General features: G+C 36.1%; 1 protein-coding gene across 1 annotated transcript in view; it reads left to right on the forward strand.

Moving 5' to 3' along the window:
- The first annotated feature begins 251 nt into the window (after positions 1-251).
- mybpc2a (myosin binding protein Ca) overlaps positions 252-19,645 on the forward strand; it is a 131,219-nt gene continuing 111,825 nt past the window's right edge. Inside the window, exon 1 of the mRNA XM_039773892.1 lies at positions 252-344. Coding sequence (XP_039629826.1) covers positions 323-344 — 22 coding nt within the window. The 5' untranslated portion in view covers positions 252-322. The remainder of the gene's footprint in view (positions 345-19,645) is intronic.

The raw sequence follows: 19,645 nt of genomic DNA on the forward strand, positions 1-19,645 counted from the left end.
CTATAGTAGTGTCAATTTCTAACAAAATATTATAATTGAGCACTGAGCAAAAGCTTAAAGTTACGATTTTTATTTTCATAATAAAATTAACAAATATATAGTAATGAGGACACCCTACAGAAAGTCTATCCAAATTGAGATCCTGATATGCTCAGTGTTGTGGACGCACCCACATATATGCTCATGTTGGTGTCTTGATATGTGTCTGTAGTCTCAGGTAACAGTCCCAGCCTCTCTCTGAGATCAGTAATGCTTTTAAGTGAGAGGCAGGCAGTGGTTTGATTTTAGTGCTTGTGTGCAGCATAGAGCTAGAGGACACATCATGCCAGAGCCCAAGAAAACAGGTAGGCAAAATGGGATGGGGAGAAGAGGGAAGGAGTGAGTGGGCCAGTGTGCTAGAAAGTTTTCCTACTGAGAGTTCAGTAATACGATAAGCAGTTTTTGTGTTCATATGTGCTTTTAGTTCAGATATACAAAAATGTATATTTTTGTTTATGTGCAGTTTTATAAATGCTATAATAATTCCTCAGTCCTTTGAAATGGATCCATTTTAAGGGTCTTGCTTCTATCTTCTAGTATAAATTACTTCAGTTTATTATAGACAAAGATTTAGGAGTGACTTTCTTATTATTTACTTGGTCTACTGTCTTTCTTTTAGTGCTTGTCAAGCTGCTTGCAGAAACATTTCATGGCTTTTATTGTGTATTTATTGTATTTTAATGCTGATACTATACCAAGAAATACAGGAACAAATTGTCATACACTTATATTTGGAAGCAAGCACAACAAACTAACAACAAAATCATCAAACACATAGAAGTTTACATAGCTAGGATATGTTTCAAAAGAAATACTTAATACATGGTCTTTGCTTAGTACCCTTCTAAGATCATATTTATTTTCACCACTGATCACTCTCTTTTGATACCAGACAATGAAATAGAGCCTCTAGCTCTACCTATAAGAAAATGTTTAATTTTTATTTATGCTGAGCATTCATTGAAAGGTAAATTACTTAACTGGACAAAAGGACAGAACAACTGTTTTAATTAGTAGCCTCATAAGTCTTTAACTTTAAATTATCGTAACACAAGAAAAATCTAGATGAGAAAAAGCCAAAATGAGATTTTAAACATCTATTTACCTAATTATTTTAAAAATCCTTGTGTTAAAATATTTGGAGTCTTGAACAAATTCATTGCTGAGTAGCCACCTTAATGTGAAGAAACATTTTCTAAACTGTGTGAGGTTTACTCTTAACTTTCAAATCAAGCCTTGCTTCCTCATTTGAAGGAATTACATGAAAGCAAAACTTGAGTTATTCATTTTAATTTTAAAGACTTTCATTAGGTCTTGAGTTAATTACTATTTTCTCAATTTTGAATTGTTCAACCCACTTTATAATAATAACACTTCATGCCAGTGAAGTGATCGAGCCTCCTGGGTTCAAATTCTGTGCCCTGTTGTTTTCTGTGTAGAGTTTGTATGTTCTCCTTGTGTCTATATACATTTTTCTCCAGGTATGCCAGTGGAAGTCTCTAAAGACATTCATGTTAGGTTAATTAGTAGCTGTAAATTATTCCCAGCATGATTTTTGATATTTGCATTAGTTGGTCCTGTGTTTGACTGTATCTAGGACTGCTTCCTGCATTGGTCCAGATCCCCACAGCTCTGAATTGAGAAAGTATAAAAAAATTGTATAGAATGCTATAAATGAAAATGATAATACATACATCCTGAAACCATCAACTGTAGTAAGGGTAGTATATAAGATTCTATGAGGACAGTATTTAAGTATATCAGCAACCCACTCTGTGCTGCTTTTACTGTCAAAACTTTCCTAAATCTTATGCACACACTGATCAATTGGTAGTGGAATTATCTCCCTGGCTGACTAGTTGCTAGTTTGTCAATAACTTGACTGGATAAGGCAGATAAGTTTTTTGCCACTACAGGAAATTATTGCAGCCTTTGGCCGCAGACTCAATAAGATACTATTGTCAAACATGAATTATATATACAATTTAGGAAAAGGAACGTGATCTCTTTATTGTGTTTTGATTTTGGTTTCAGAATTTGTTTGGGAATGTTGGGATATTTCTAAAGGAAGATGCATGCATTTTGGCTTTATATATTTAAATAGTTTGCTGGATAAATTAAGGCAGTCTGAATAAGATTTGTTAAACACACAGTGATGAGGAACCTTGAAAAAGTAGACCCCTAAGCTGTGCCAAGAAGATTGGGATTTTCTGGATTACTGTGCAGTGATATACAGTCTTCTCAGTCATCACCAAATGGGCAATATCACTGTGTCACCATCCCAGATCAAATGTCTATGTCTGTGTCCAGATGAAATCAATTCGCATTCCAAATGCCTTCAGCGTCTTAAGAGCTATATTGCAACTGTGACCAAATTTCCATTTTGGGAAAATAAAACTAAAAAAAAAGAAAGCGTTTTTTTCTGCCCAAGGAATATGTGACCTGCCTGTTTCTACACAGCTTTGAATGAATTTATCTCATTTGGTAGCACGCACAGAATATATAATGATACTGTGAGTGATATGATTTGCTTAAGCATAATGGTCACCATGTGCTATTGCCAATAAAGTAAACTAATTTGGGAAGGTCAGGATGTGAGGACATCTAAGGACTGATTCCAGAAGAGAAATTCTAAAATAAGAAAAAAAAATGTTTTTCAGCCAACTGATCTATGAACTTCAGGGTGATAGGGGGGTGGACATTGACTGTGCTGGTCTCACTTTTGACTGGCACGAACTGCTGTTCTAATCCACGTTGAAACTAATGTAGGATTATTGGTTCACATTAAATCTTGAACCATGAAGAAAGAAAAATTATATTTAACAGGATATATTACTCTTAGGCTGCTTAATTAGTCTAGCAAAAGAGAATGTGAAATAGCATTCAAAAATGCTCTCACCAGGGCCAAAGGTATGTTGTCTTGAAATTGTTAAATGTGTAAAGGATTAGCAGCTTTGAGACAAGGGAATTGTCTAAAGCCTGCCTGTCAGAAACAGTATGCTCTCTATCACTCTATCCACATTTTGTGTAAACGGAATCCATATTCCATTTACTACTTCACAACTCCATTAAATATACTTAGCAGATTATTAACAAAGAGTTTATAGGCTCTTTTCCTTTATTTTGAATGCTTCATTTTTACTTATCTTGAACTGTGTACTGACATAAAGTGCCAGGGCTTTCTGGGTACTGGCCTCAGTAGCTAATCTGTCAATCCACCGGTATTTGGCTCAACAAGATGCAATTATTTGCAAAGCACTTGATGATCAAAAGTGAAGGGTCAGATCTGTCCTCTCTGTTGTTCTAACAGCCCATTATTACTTGTAAATGCAGGTTGTGATTCAAGGGGTAGGACAGCAAAATGAATCTTCAAATGACAGTCTGTCACCTTTGCTTTAGGATCAAATGTCTTTTTCTATTTAGAACTGGCAGTAGAACATATGGTGTTATGACAGATCTCAGAAAGCTCTCTGTGAAAGAAAGGCAGCCTTGGGGGTGGAGTCTTGGGTTCTGATAATTAATGTGAATTACTAATCTGAAAATCTGTTACATAATTTTTTGTACTGAAGAATAGGATATAGATAAATAAAATAGTAATTTAGTTTAATTTTTACAGTGATTCTTAACATAATTTATTTATTTAATAAATTACAAAAATTGTTTTAATGTTTGTATGGGACATTTTTGGAGCAAAATGACAACAACATTATCAGAGTTCATTGCAGACAACCTCTAGATAGGATTGGGAACTGTATGCCTAATTATTTCTAGGATCTTGGATGGGAGACTATATGAGAAAAGCTTGAGTTGCTGCTGGAAGAGGTGTTGGTGAAGCCAGTAGGGGACACTTACCGTGTGGTCTGAATTTGGATCCCAATGTCCCAATACAGTGACGGGAACACTGTGCTATAAAAATGGCACCATCCTTCAGTTGTGACATAAAACCGAGGTCCTGACTCTCTGTGGTCATAAAAGATCCTTGGGTATCCTTTGTAAAGGGCAAGGTATATTTTAATGTCCAGGCTAAATTGCCCATCATGGCCTAGTCATTCTGGCCCCCTAATCATTCCCTGTCTCTAACTGGGTATCTCTCACACCACTTCACCACCTAATAGCTAATGTGTGGTGAGCATACTGGCACCATGGCTGCTTTTACTTCATCCAGATGGATGCTACAAATTAGTGGTGGAATACGGTGCCAAAATACCACATACCACATTTGTATATGGTCATCAATGTGGAACAATATAAAAAGAATATAAAAAATGTAACAAATGGATTTTGATTAGCTACCTACCTCTGTGACATGAGATTTTCAGTTAAAGAATATATTTAATTAATAGTATATCAATGTAAATATGTGAGCATGTTGAAAATCTTGCATACTAAAGTAAAATACAGCATTAAGTTTCACTAGGCATACTTTATTATGCAGATTAATTTCTAATTGGGAGAACACATAGGCTACACTCTGTACTAGCTCATTCATTTCCTGGTCTCTGTCCTTTTTTTTACTCTTTCTCTGGCCACCAACTACACTATTACATTTTAGGGATGTTAGCAAAGCCACTTCTGCTTTTCTTACAAAGTTGTGAAGCCAACCAATGGTATACTGCAGCTTTTCTTTCCTGGATTAATATTAAATTATCAGGCACTCTCCGGTGAAAGTTAAAATCTAGTGTTTCTATACTGAATCTCCCTGTTGCCAGCTTTAAGCTTGCAGGAATTGACCTGTAAAAAATCAACACCAAATTTTTGTAGTTTAGCAGTCATTATCAATAGGCCATATACCAAGGATTAACAATACACACAATACTGGAATCAATGCCTCTTGACACTTTCTGTTGTGCAGAATCTCTGTGAGCTTTTTTCTCTTGTTTCTCTGGTGTGTATCCTTCAGAAATGAAGACCACTGTCCAGGTTTTAGTCAGTTTTCAAAGTATGTATGTACAGGGACAGGAGACTGCAGCATTCCTAGGCATAAAATGGTATTGGAGCAGTAATATAAAATCTCTTTGAACACAGGGATTAATGAAATTCAGGTAAACAAACATTAACAACTAACAATAGTCTAGCTTTCTTACTTAAAGTAAATAACAGGTTTAGTGGTTAATCTACCTAGCTATATCACACCAACAAATGAATGTGTCTTTTTTGTCCTTTTCACTTTGACTTTACTACCATCCTTCCATTGCTGTTGCATTTCCTGAGGGAACCTTACTGGCCACAATGGATTTTGAGGCACTTTACACAAACATTTCCTATAATGGTGGCATATTGGCATGTAAAACGTACCTCAAACAATATGATTTACCCACAATGTCAGTTATACAAAAGATAAAATTCACTCTGGCACGTAATGTATTCTCATTTGGACAAGACTTTTACTTGCAACGAATGGGGACTGCAATGGGCTGCTGGGTTGCAATTTACTATGCAAACCTATTTATGGAAAACTTAGAGGAAGATTTCATGTCAATGTGCATCTTAAAACAATGTTATATCTCCGTTACATAGATGACATTTTCATAGTCTCAACTGCCAGTGTGAAGGAACTCCTCTATTTCCATAATCAATATAGTTCTTTCCACACCAACATAAAGCTGAAGCTAAATTACTCAAAAACAGAAGTCAGCTTCCTTGACACCACCATTCAACTGAAAGATAACATCCTTGTAATCTCTGTTTTTCACAAACCAACAGACAGACGGACCTACCTGAGAAGTGATAGCTTCCACCCCAAGCATACAAGGCACTCCATTATTTTCAGCCAAACAATACGTTGCAACCGTATTTGCTCAGACCCGACAGACCGGAATAAACAACTGCAGGAGCTCAGACAAGAATTCATCAGACAAGGTTATACCCCCAAAACAACAGACACTCAAATAAGAAGAGCTACTACCATGACCAGAGACAACCTACTGGAATATAAAAACAAAGACAAGAACCACATTCCCCTTGTTGTCACCTATAACCCACATCTTGAAGCACTTTGAAAAATTATAAAAGAACTTCAGCCAATGCTAAACAATGACGAAACACTGAAAATTGTATTTCCATAACCTCCCCTCCTTGCAGACAACTGCCAAACCTGCAGCAACTAATTCTCTGATGCTCCCTAAGTGAACCAACAGAAAATGGCACATCTTCCTGCCTACAGAAAAGATTTAAAACGTGTTCTTAATTTATAATACAGATTGTGTAGTCATACCACACTGCCAACTAAAACATCACATAATCATCTAATGTGGTCTACCTAATTCTCCGCATGAAATGCCCTGACACTGCACTCTATTTGGGAGAAACTGGACAAACACTCAGCCAAAGAATTAATTTGCACAGGTTCCACATCAAGCATGGCAACACAGATATTCCTGTACCGGCCCACTTCAACAGCCATGGACACTGTGAGAGGGACTTTAAAGTCACAGTGCTTATGGGCAACTTCAGAACACAGCAAGACAGAAAAGAATGGAAAGTTAAACTCATGCTAAAATTTAACACATTACAACATGGTTTAAATAGAGACAAGAGTTTTATTGCCAGATATGAGGATTGTATGCATCTCTCAGTCTGACACAGACAACTTGTGTACAGACCCACATTGTATTAAAAAAGCTCATCAGAAACTTCAAAAGACTTTTTTGGACAATTATCTTATCAAAAGATCTTGACTATACATTGTTCTCCTCACTTTCTAAATGATTCTTAGCCTGGAGAGGTCCATTAATTTTTTTACACTTAAGATGTCTCATGTCAAGGTTTACTAATGTTGTGTCTGTTCTATTGTGTATATAAACACAGGGAAATCCAGTTTCTGTATTACATCTTGCCTGAAGAAGGGGCCTGAGTTGCCTCGAAAGCTTGCATATTGTCATCTTTTTAGTTAGCCAATAAAAGGTGTCATTCTGCCAGACTATAATCACAATGGCTAACACGGTACGACATGCTAGTATTACAGAGTTTGAAATAAAACATATCTGACATGGTGCAAACATTTGTTCTCTGGATTATTTTAATGTGGATTAACATCCTGGTTCAGAGGTTGTTTCCCAAAGTGTTAGGAGCACCATGGACAAGATTTCACTGGGATCACCAAAATGCAATTCTTTCTTTCTCTCAATAGCATATTAAAAAAACAATCTGGATTAGATCCCAGAATGATTTCCTTAGCAAAGCCAGCATGGAACCAGCATTACCTATACTGATTTGTCCCAGTTTTTTTTCCTCTGAAGGGAGCAAGTTATTTTTCATAATTGATTGTATTAAGTACATCTGCTTCAGGGATGCACATTTTAGCCAAATTAATTACTGTATCTCTCCTAGAGAGCTACCCATAGCTGGTTTATTGGGACTTCTTCAAACATGCTCAATTTGATCTCTTTCCATCTCTCCTCTCTTCCATCTATTTTATACCTACTCTTTTCATAGCAAGTCTGGGCTGATCAGACAACCTATTACACAACCACTGAATACAGTATGTAGTACATAGTATTTGCCCCATATAATTTTTTGCATAATTACTATCTTTCAGACTGAATATGGTCATGTTTTTATTGTCTGTAGTAGTATTATCCAGAAAGTGTAAGAGAAAAATGGCTGCAAGGTGTAATGTTTCTTTCTTCTATTTGGTGCGCAATAAATTACAAAGATACGAAAAAATAACTGGATATTCAAAAGGGTCTGTCAACTGAGGTAGATACATGAGAAGAAAGAAAACTCAATTTAACCACTGGTTTAAATTAACCACCAATTCTGACAATATGAAGTAAGCTTACATTCACATTTGTTCACTGTACAACATTACCTTGCTCTTTACAACACCTAGTTAAATAACTGTTCTATTTAATATACTGTACATTATATATAGGAGGTACTTGTATATGCTGGGTAGTAGGGCTAAGCAGTCTCATTCTCTTCAATTTCAGATTCAAAAATAATTACCTAAACATACTTTTTACAGCTCTGTGATAGACTGGAGCTCCCTTGAGGGTTATTTTCCTTTTAACAATATACATGTAGATGTTGGCTCCCTACGAACATGAAATGAATAAGTTGGTTAGAATACTAATGGATGCATGGATTATGTTGCATACTTGTGTCATGTGTGAGAGAATAATTTTATGGTGATATAGCGTTCATCCTAAAGAAATAGCATGACAGATTAGTAAATGTCAGAAAGCTGTTCAAGCATATCAGGAAATCATATAAAGGTCAAGTGAACAACAAAGACAAAGATGCAATACACAAAATGTACTAAAAGATGACTAAAAAATCAGCAGATATACTGTAAACTACAAGATTGGACAGAGATTTCAAGGGTGAAGACTAAATATAAAGGGTAGGAGAAGAATAAGAATATAATAAAAAAAACGTTTATTTTTAATAAGTCACTTTTGTAGACCAACAAACCAACCAGATTAAAAACCAGAGATGCATTTACAATAAAAAATTAAAAAATTAAAATTATGAGTTTTTGTCTTGTACACATGAATACTTCTTAAGTACAGGTCTAATTGCTTGATGAAAAAGCCTATGCAGCAAAACTTTGGTAATAGTATGACAGGTGTGTGAAAGATGAGAAGTTACATGATGAAACAAGAACCTTACAATCACCTAAGACACTAAAACACAAATATCATATAATCTCTATGTAACATTAAAATATAAGTTACCATGTTATTAAGTATGTATTGTTAATATAATAACAGGAAAAATATCACCTTAACAGTGGGTGTTGATAAAAATTAAAAAAAAAAAGTCAGAAATCACAATCATGTCTGCAGCTGTAACGGCAAGGTTATAGAGTTGCTTCCTACACACTGAAGGGGTTAAGCTCTTTCCTTAGTAGAACAGACTTTTTACAAATGAACTGCTATCAAAAGGACCAAAAACCAAGCAATGGCATGCCGTAGTTCAACAATAAATAGAATAACTTTTGTGAGCTTTGGCAATAATAAGATACTATTATCTGACTATTTAAAGTAATTCTTTTAATTATTCATATTGAAAGCCTTACCACATGTCACTGCAAAGTTTTGTAACTATAGGTCATGTTTGAATGTTTATAGTACAGCACAAAATAAGTCAGTGGTTCGAAGAAAAAACATCAAGAACTATTATTATTTGATTGCAATAACAGCTGTTCCATAAGAAGGTTTTTTCTTCCTCTTTTTACTTTATTTATTATATTTATTGCGTTTACTACAGTGGTTCTCAACCTGTGGGGTGGGCCACCCTACGAGTGCACGAAGATGTGAAAAAAAGAAAACAAGAATCAAAATATGAAAAAAAACATCTGTTGAAACCAAAACAAATTAACTTAAACTACAGTCTGATACTAGAACAATAAATATAGAGTTAGATAAGTGTCGATAAAAGATAAGTAGGTATAATAAAATATGCATCTACATTTCAAAAAAACGTTAGGGGCGGTGCGATGAAAACTCGGGTCACAAATACTTAAAGGTTGAGAAACACTGGTTTACTATATAAACAGAACTATAAATTTAGACATAGAACAGTTTTGACTTCTATACACCTACAGTATACAATAGAAATCCATGCTGAAGTTATTCACATTATAATATTTATATTTTTACACAGAATAATTAATGCTAATTATGAAAACTGAGCAATATTTGTTGAAATTAAATGCATTTTTTGTCATTTGTTAATATTATCTAAATTGGTTCATTTATGTACTTAGGCTTTAAACTGTGAATAATCATTTACAGAGTGTATAGCTATAATGGTAACATTTCAAACTTAAATGAATATTCATTCAAACTACAACTTCTGTTACTCTGAAATGTTATACATTTATTGATTAAATTGTTGGTTGGGGAGTAGTAAGGAGACCAGTGTTCACTTCTGAGTCATCGCTGTGTAGAGTTTGCATATTCTCCCTATCTTTATGTAGGTTTCCTCCAGGTGCTATGGTTTCCTTCTACTGGCCAGGTACAGGTTAGGTGAACTGGCAATGTTAAATTGGCCCCAGTGTGTGGGTGTATTATATGCTTTCATCATGTGATTGACTGGTTTCCAGGGGTTGTTCATATCTTGTGCCCTGTACTAGCTGGAATAGGCTCCAGCAACCTTCATTGACCCTGGTTCACATTAAACATGTTAGAAAATTAGATGACATATTGACTGGGACTGAGTGCAGATTTTAATGGAGTGTCATTGGAGTGTCATACTATTTTACTTGCTATAATATTTTTACTTGGCTGGACTGTGTTTTGTTATTATGTTTTGTTTCAGAAATAGGAAGTTAAAGAGACTTGAGTATCCTGTGGCAATTATTTATTTTAACTGTTTGGGAAAGGGAAATAATCCATATAGGTTTTGTTAAGTAATATTTTCTACAGTGAGAAGAAAACTCCAAAATGAACAACTTTATTGGCAGAGTAGGAGGGTTGTGCTGCTCCTGGGACACTGAGTGGGTAATGTAATTCGAACTGCTTAAGATTAGCTGTTTGGAATGGTTGTGAGTTCTTATGAGCACTGAAATGAGAGAAGGTAATGTCACAGGACAGTGTCAAGAATCAGCAATTCCACACTAAGAATTAATAGTCTGAATGACCACATTGCTCTCAGAATAGATTTACACTGAGAAGGAAAAGGTGCTAAGCAGCAAATATTTGCTTTTTCGTGGTTAATATGTGGAATATATCATATACTGGCTTTTAAAGGAGCATTGTGAAAGATCTGAATAATTATACATATGGTATGTAAATGATTCTAGAATTTATAAGGTCACATTTTTTTTTCAGAGTTTTAAGGTAATCTGTGCAGTAAAATACAGGTATTAATTTTCACTGATTCTACAATACCAAATACTAGAATTAATTTCTCAAAGTTGTCTTTGTTAAAGAAATATAAGCTTTTACAAATAGATGTATTAATAATGTAATAGTTTCTAATATCGAAATTGTTACACATAAAAACAATTTCAATATATTTTCCATTTTTATTTGATATTAATTTTTTATTTGTAAAAAATATTTTTAGAGATATTAAAAACATATACCTTTGAGTGAGCCTCTCAATGGAAATGATGCCAACTTCAACATGTAAACAAACATTTTCTTTATTTTCTTTACATTTGTATTTTACATAGCATATGGTTGCCTTCAATGATGTGTTTTTTTTTATTAAAATGAAAGTAACTAAAAATAAAAATATACTACTGTAATAAACTTGTTCTGCATCAAGGATAGCAGCTCAATTTAAATTTGAGCTATGTCACTAAACCATCAATCATCGCAGCAGCTGACATGATCAAAGGTCATATGGGTTTCATTTACACTATTAAATAGGCTCCAGTTAATATAGTGGCCAAACTCTAGCCTAAAATGTCAATTCTCTAAGGGCAATTTCTGCATCAAGTTACACTGCTGGCTCCGGACATTTTAAAGGGATGGCTATTTAATGCTTGATCTGTCTGTATTTCCTAGCGACAAAATTTACCAGAAAGCATTCATTGATTTATTTGAAATCCAATGAGACACGTTTTCAGTCAGTCTTCTTTTTTGTTGTACAGTCCATCTTCTTTTACTTAAATTAGTTCCTTGCTGCTTTACATTACCAACAAATACACAATGGGTCATGGTAACTCAGTGTTCATTCTTGAAAGTTGCAGAGTTTTGGTTTAAATTTCATGTCTTAGTCATTATGCCTCAAGCTTGAATATATAGTTTTCTATTTTTTGCAACCTTTTTAAGGATATGAATAAATATGATTATGACTGTAAGGCACTGTCAGTGAAATGTTGCTGTGGTTCCAGACAAAGGAAATGCAGAAATGAGCTTCATAATACATGTAAATGAGCTTCCTAATACATGTAATACACATGAAAAAACATGATATTAACAAGAACCTATCAGATAGTAACTTGTTAAAGTTACTTAGCACTCTCATTGAGCTCCACTAAATCAATTAGCATGATTCGCTGAAAAGGGTTGTTCAAAAACATCAAATCGCCCATCACTAGTTACATTTTTTAGCAAAAGGAAACAAACAGAAGTGAAAAATGTGCCAGAGGTGGTGCTAAAAATTTAGGTAATGCCCTAATGGTTAGTGGAAACCTTGACCCAAGCTGTGTTCTCTTTAACAATGGGTGTACTACCAATGCAACTACTATGCTGTGTGTTGAGTGTGCTGGAAAATCTACAACCATCCAGCCACAATATTCTGAAGGATTTCCGCTATCCATGAGCCACCAACTCAATTGGTATTAAAGTTTACAGCTTCTGTTATAACTAGTAAGGCAAGCAGCTTTGTGGCTTATTGATTCAACAGGTAATATTGCATGGTTGGAATACAGGATATTGAAAGATGTGATGTTAGCATTTTTGTAATAATCTAATTGAGGACAGATTCACTTGTACATTAGGAGACTGGAAATGTATGTATCATGTATGCATACAGAAATTGCAAGGAATGACAAAATGGTAATCAAAATGTTTCCTGTTATATAATATTATGTTTGTGAAAATTACAACGGATATTGTTTTGCTGTTTGTACCTTGAGCTGCTCTTACTTGTCAATAAAAGGTAGGCAGTCAATTTATCTTAACTATTTGCAAATGGATTAAAATTAGTGTAAACAAAAACCATTTAAAAGATGTGAAAAAAAAACAAATACTATTTATGCTGTTATATGTCTGGACCTACACATTTGTTAAATAAATGTATATGTAACAGTAATACCATTAGGCCCACTCATGACAAATTTAGGCCCAGCCTTTTATGAAATCCTGGCATGTAACACTTCCCTGAATAGAAAACTGAAGGATTAATGATGATAAGTTTTAGAGGTTAACCAGGCATAAAAATATCTTTACGGAATTTAAATATGAGAGCATAAAATGTATCCAATTTAATTTTTTATTAAGAAAAAATACTAAGCATCCCACATGAAGTTAATTACATAACATAATTACAATTTTCTGCAGATTGCTTTTTAAGTATACACTGTTTCCATCCATCCATTTTCCAACCTGCTGAATCCAAACCCAGAGGTCTGCTGGAGCCAATTCCAGCCAACAACCAACCACAGGACACACACAAACACACACTAGGGCCAATTTAGAATCAACAATTCACCGAACCTGCATGTCTTTGGACTGTGGGAGGAAAGCGGAGCACCCAGAGGAAACCCACACAGACGCAGGGAGAACATGCAAACTCCATACAGGGAGGAACCGGGAAGTTAACCCGGGTATCCTAACTGCGAGGAAGCAGCATTACCACTGCGCCACCATGCTGCACTGTTTATGCATGCTAATTTATTTAGTGTATATTGTGCTACACATTCTTAAATATAAATTTCCCCAGCTCTCAGGTCACTAGATAGCGTTTATGTCTCGCAACCATATAGCAAGACAGGAAGCACCAGGATTCTAAAGACTTGGACCTTCGTCCTTTTGCATAGATATCGGTAGTGCCACACATCCATTTCCAGCAACCTCATGACCCCCCATGCTCTCCCAGTCCGTCTACTGACTTCATAGGAAGAGTCACCAGAGACATGAATGTCACTGCCAAGGTAAGTAAACCTCTCAGCAAGGTCAACACTCTCTCCGCAAACAGACACACTGCTGATTGCTGTGCCCAAGAGGTCATTAAAGGCCTGGATCTTGGTTTTTATCCAGGAAACTCACAAGCCCAGGTACTTTGACTCCTCACTTAGTCTCTCGAGTGCCCCGAACAGAGCCTCCATTGACTCCGCGAAGACCACAGCAACATCAGCAAAGTCAAGATCCATGAATCTTTCTTCACCAACAGATACCCCACAGCTGCTGTACCTCATGACCTTGCCCAACACCCAATCCATACAAGAATTGAACAGAGTAGGAGCAAGAACACACCCCTGATGAACCCCAGAATCAACTGGGAAAAATGCACAGGTCCTGCCTCCACTCTGCACAGCTCTCACAGTACAAGTGTACAGGCCTGTGGTGTTATGGGTCCACAGCTCATTGAGTAAAGACCATATTTAAATAAATAATCACCGGACGGCTTCGTGAGGGGGGCGTTGTTGAAGCGAGCCGTGGGGCAGTCGGCGATGTGGGCGTTTCTCACGTAGTGCACAGGTGAGGAACTGCCCACATCCGTGATTGCTCCCGTGGCTAATGCTACAGCTGTGATGGCCCCTCGTCATTTTAAAAAGAAGCGCAAGTCGGTTTTAGAAAGGGGAGAAAAGGGAACGAAAGGAGAGAGAACGGAGGTTATTGAGTGCAGGAGAGGAAGCAGGTCGGTGAAGAGAGAGAGAGAGAGAGAGAGAGAGAGAGAAAGAGAGAGAGAGAGAGAGAGCGAACGAGTGAACGAGCTCTCACGGGCAGCTGCGAGAGCATGGGGTGTTGGGCCTACACCTAGGCGTTTGAGTTGGATGTCGTGCCCACTGAGCTATTATGTAGCGGGAGTGACCAAGGGAAGGTGACTGGCTGCAGAGAGGCCACGGAAAGGCTGCGGAGGTTGGGAGGCTTGGTGGTTGGAGTCCCCAATGTGTGCGTCCTGGCCATTGGGGTAATCAAGTCTCCGAGGCTGGGATGAGTGCCATACCGGAGCCAGGGATTGGGAGGTCTCCAGTCTCGAGTGTGTGTTGTAAGAGGGCAGCTGTATAGAGAAAGTGGCTCCTCTGTTGCGAAGCCTGGACAGGGAGATGCAGGGGAGTCACATGTTAAAAGAAGCACCGAGCTTGTTTGTTGTTTTTAAGACTGCTTCCTAAAGGAACATTTTAACCTCGTTTTTAAAGGATTGTGTTTTTTTTTCTATTGTTTTAACCTCCACGTTTCTTTTATTGGATTATTTATTTATGGAGGAACTTGGAATCACTGCACTATTTATTGAACACTGTTTTGATGAACTGTTGTTGACTGTTTTAAATAAAAGCACAATGCACTTTTGCACTTTACCATCCCCTTGCTCGATTGTTTATTGCCTACACTGACTAGCTCACTCGGCAACATTATCGACGGTGTTGGGTTCAAGTGATTCCAAACATCAAAGGGAGTGTGGAGCCAGAACCCACATCGTCACATTGCCAGCCATCATATCCAGCAACAATGTTGAGAAATATAACCATATTTACTATTGAGATCACAAGGCCTATTGAGAAGTTGAAGTCATAGTGCAATGACAAAGATGTTGTACCCTGTAATGGCAAATATTTTTTAAGACATACTGGAAGAAGCAACATGGTATTCTATGCCTCTGTGGTGAATGAAAAAGTCCAAAGTCCAGTTACAAGTCAGAGAAAATGTTTAGTCACTTTTCCTCTGACATTTAACTCCAATCAAGAGAACAATTAACAGGAAACAACAGGAATAGCATGTTGATCACTTTTATTTTTTACTCTGGATTAGTTTGTATTTTTGTGACTTTATATCAAAGTACATGTAACTGAATGTACATGTACATGTCTTAAAGTAGAGTCAAGCCTGATGCCCATCATTTACTAAAGGATATGATATACTGTAGATTTATCAGGTTATTTTGTAAATTCTATGACCTAGTAGACTCTCAGAGATTCACTTTGGGGAAACAAGGAGAAAACTGTAAAGCATTGTGTTATAATTGGTATCTTTATTCATTTTTTAAAGCTCTTCTGAGCCTATTTTGCTGCTTTGTTGAATGCTCATGTTTTTGGGGGTTGAAGAATTCAATACTGACATTGTTTTCTTTCTGCAATATTGTTTTCTAATAGTTATAAATATTCTTTTTGACAGCTTCTTGATTTTCGTTAAATGGACATGACAAGTTAAAAGGTCATTTATGATGACACTTCCTTATCCAAGTCTGTGGATAGTCACAAACAAAAAACCTTCATAAACACAATAGTTTTACTATTGCAATTTCATTACTTTTGCTTTGTTTTTCTCTTTATGATTCATGCTTCAGGATTTGGCTTTGTTGATTTTTCTACTCATCTTACATTTGCTCTCCTGTTCATCCCTTTAACCCTGTAGCCTTCTTTTGATAACTGCTCCAGTTATTAGAATCCTCTTATGGATGTGTCAGGCTTGGCAATATAATTTCCATGATGTTACACTGGAAATCATTTTCAAGGTTAGCCATGTGTAATGCCAAAAATGATGATGCCCTCATAAATATACAGTGACCTTCACTAATTTTCTTGATTATAAGAAATGTATTGCATGTTGAATATCATGTTAAACACAGGAATTGCATTTTACTCTGTATGTGTGATAATGACAACCCCAAACCTATCCTTATATATAATTTGATACTATCCGTATGTGTGGTGTTCACATCAATACCCCGTATACTGTATATATGGTGTTTTAGTCAATACCCCGTATGTATGGTGTTTGCGTAAATATCCTGTATATATGGTGTTCGCATCAATAACACGTATGTGTGATGTTCGCGTCAATACATCGATTCAATACAAGTTAGAGCCATGCAATGGGACTCTGCCTCTGCCTGTGCCTAGTTAGAACATAACGTGGCAAACGCGGACGCAGTATTGCATGATTGGCTAAGAATGTTCGAATGCTTCAGTGACACCGCTGGACAGCCAAGTATAATAAGTCGGTGTTGGTTCAAGCAGATAACAGTAAGTTCAGTTGGTTTTTGGAACTTTGGTTTGGTGGGGCGTACTTTCCAGGACTAACATCGTCGACTGACTTAAACCCTTCGACAGCTCCAGAACCGTAAGTAATTTAGAGCGTATCGCCATTTGCTTGGTATGTCGAAATCTATCTTTGGGCAGTTCGGTTTTGGCATCTGTCCTTCTGACATCTATTGGCAAACTGAGTAATGACGGCTAGGTATTAACAATGGTCATTGTTTAAATTTTAGTCAATCTCAGATCTAAAATGACCATGCCAACATAATTATTACTCCTACTCTGATTAGAGTTGTAAAATATGGTTTGTTTTGAAAATTTGTTTTCCGGAAAAAATCAAATGAGGTGCGCCGAAGAGCTGAGTTCATGTCCCGCAGCCCCGTTTAGAAAGGAAGCTCTTCATTACATCGGCCGAAAAGGTCTATTTTAAGCACAAATCAGTGCCACGATAACAAAATTATTTCAAGGACTTAAAAAAACAAATATTTATTTGCAGAGAAAGTATGTATTTCACAAACGTAGAATTTGTAGCCCAATTCGATCGGGCTCCCAGTCGCTAGTAAACTTATAAGTTGGGTGATATGCTGAAGAGCAGGTGGTGGCTGATGAAGAATTATACAAAATTAAATTATGTCTTCTATGACTTTCAGGGTTATTATTGTACTCACAATAATGGGCAGAACAAATAGAAGGAAAATTTATACATGACCTGTGAAAGGCTGCAAACACAAACTAAGTTAATAAAAGAGCCTAAAGTGAAAATCTGGAGAACAAAAAGTTATGTGTAAAATGCAAACCTAAAAAACTACAACCAAAAGATATTCTGCATAGCTTTGTCATCAGGAATTCAAAGAACTCTCACTAATCTCTTTTGCGATACTTTTAAAGAATCCAGAATCTATAGTACTAACAGTGGTGTCGCACTAATTTATATAACATCTCCCTAGTAACCCATTATTTAGTCCTATCACCTTGGACCCAAAATAGTGGCACATACTGAAATCAAAATGGCGTTGAGGCAAAGCAGTAAACTTTAAAGTATCAAAACTAGCAGAAGTAATAATTAGAATAATAGATAATAAATAATAATTAGAAAACAAGAATGCAATCATAAACTCCATAACATGAAGACTACAAAATAAATGAAACCATAAAAAAAAATAATAATTTGTTATTACTTATGCAAGAGCATACAAGAAAAGACTGGTGACCAGAAAATGAAGCTTTGATTCTTTAACCAAAAGTTAGTCCTTTCTTTTATCAAAACTGACAGATGTAAACAAAAATCAAAATCAGAGAACAAAGTGAACATTCTATTAAACCAGAAAATCAAACACAAAAGGCCACATCAACAAAGAAATGTTTGTTATCCAAACTTTTATATCAGGAAGTACATGGAGTTGCCCTTTATACCTGCAACCCCTGATGACATGTCCAACATGACCATGAACGTCACCCTTTGCAAAACCATAGCAACTGCTACAATGCTGCATGAAATGGTGGCAACCATGAGAAACAAAATGTTGTCATGAGAAGATGTAAAATACATCCAGAAAACTAATAAAAGAAATAGTTTTCACACATAACAAAACACTAAACAAAAAAAGAAATATCAAAAAGAAATAAAACTAAAGCAAGAAAAAAATAAATTTAAAAGCAGATTATGAAAGGTGTAATTATAAAATTAAATGACACAGATATTACAGATTCCTAACTTAATACTATCAGCCAGTTTCAATGGGATAGAACCCTGGGCTTTAACCATAACGTAAAGAACTACATGGTTTCTGCTACTGAAATTCTTTCCTTTTGCATACAGGTATTTATAACAGGAAAATCAAAACAAACACTCAAAATAAGCAGAGCAAAAACCTACCTGCAAGCTACATTGCACACACTACATTCTATTCTGTTGAAAGACTGCTGTTTCCATCAGATTGAGGTATGAATCATGTTTGTGTCTTCCAGTTTCATAACTTTCTATGGTGCTGTTTCATTTTTTATTAACCAATTTCTCACCAAATTTACTGTGAAGTTTCTAATTGTGCAGTTTTTCCACGTTAAATTGTAAATGTAACTCTACTTTCATAAAACATCCCATCTGCTGATATGTAGAGGAGCACTATAAAACACTATCAACAATATAAACAGACTCAAACCAAAAAACATAAACATATCACAGACCTGTTGCTTACTATATAGTTATGTTTTATGGAAAACATAAACAGTCACTACCAACCTGTATTTAGAAAAAAAATTGCCCTTTCAACAAGTTTCCACACTTCCAAGGGGGACCACCATAATAATTTATATATATCAGACATGTCAGACCTCCAAAGGGAAAGGCTGTCTGAAAAAGTTGATGTTTATCAGCATGCTTTCAGATCTCCAAGCAGGAATGAAAGTCATTGTAATATCAACATTGCATCTAGATCATTATATATTATAATAAATAAAGATTCTTTCTTTAGAAAAAGATTTGGGGATCGTCCCCATATATTGTCGTCCAGACAAAATGAAGTAAAGGTTGATACAAAGTGACAGAATGAATGAATTACTGCAATAAAATGGCGTTTAAATAACAGATTGTATGATGGGAGAGGAAATGGTTGGCAGGAAGTGACGATTGGAGGCGGGACCACGGAACCAATGTCATCGTGAGTAGACTGAAGTAGTTCAGTGTGGAACCGGAAGTGACGTCATCGTGGCCATTTTGGAACTGAAAATGGATGGATTTATTTTTCTTTCAGTTTTCTGTAGGTAGAAAGAGATTCAGGTAAGTACCACGTGATAAACCCTTGTCTCGCGAGATTGCACTCACCTTTAGGCTCTTTGACTGCCTCCAATTCGCACGTGTGTGACAATATGTTTCAGGAGGATAAAAAAGCCAAAACAACGCGGAGCACTGCCAGTTAATTTTCTTCCACATCAGCCACCTCCTGGAACCATAATAAATCTCATATATTCTCTTTCCAGCTTATGATTAGGGTTAGGGTTTACAGTAGG

Source organism: Polypterus senegalus, chromosome 13 (genome assembly GCF_016835505.1).
Source record: "Polypterus senegalus isolate Bchr_013 chromosome 13, ASM1683550v1, whole genome shotgun sequence".
NCBI lineage: Eukaryota > Metazoa > Chordata > Cladistia > Polypteriformes > Polypteridae > Polypterus > Polypterus senegalus.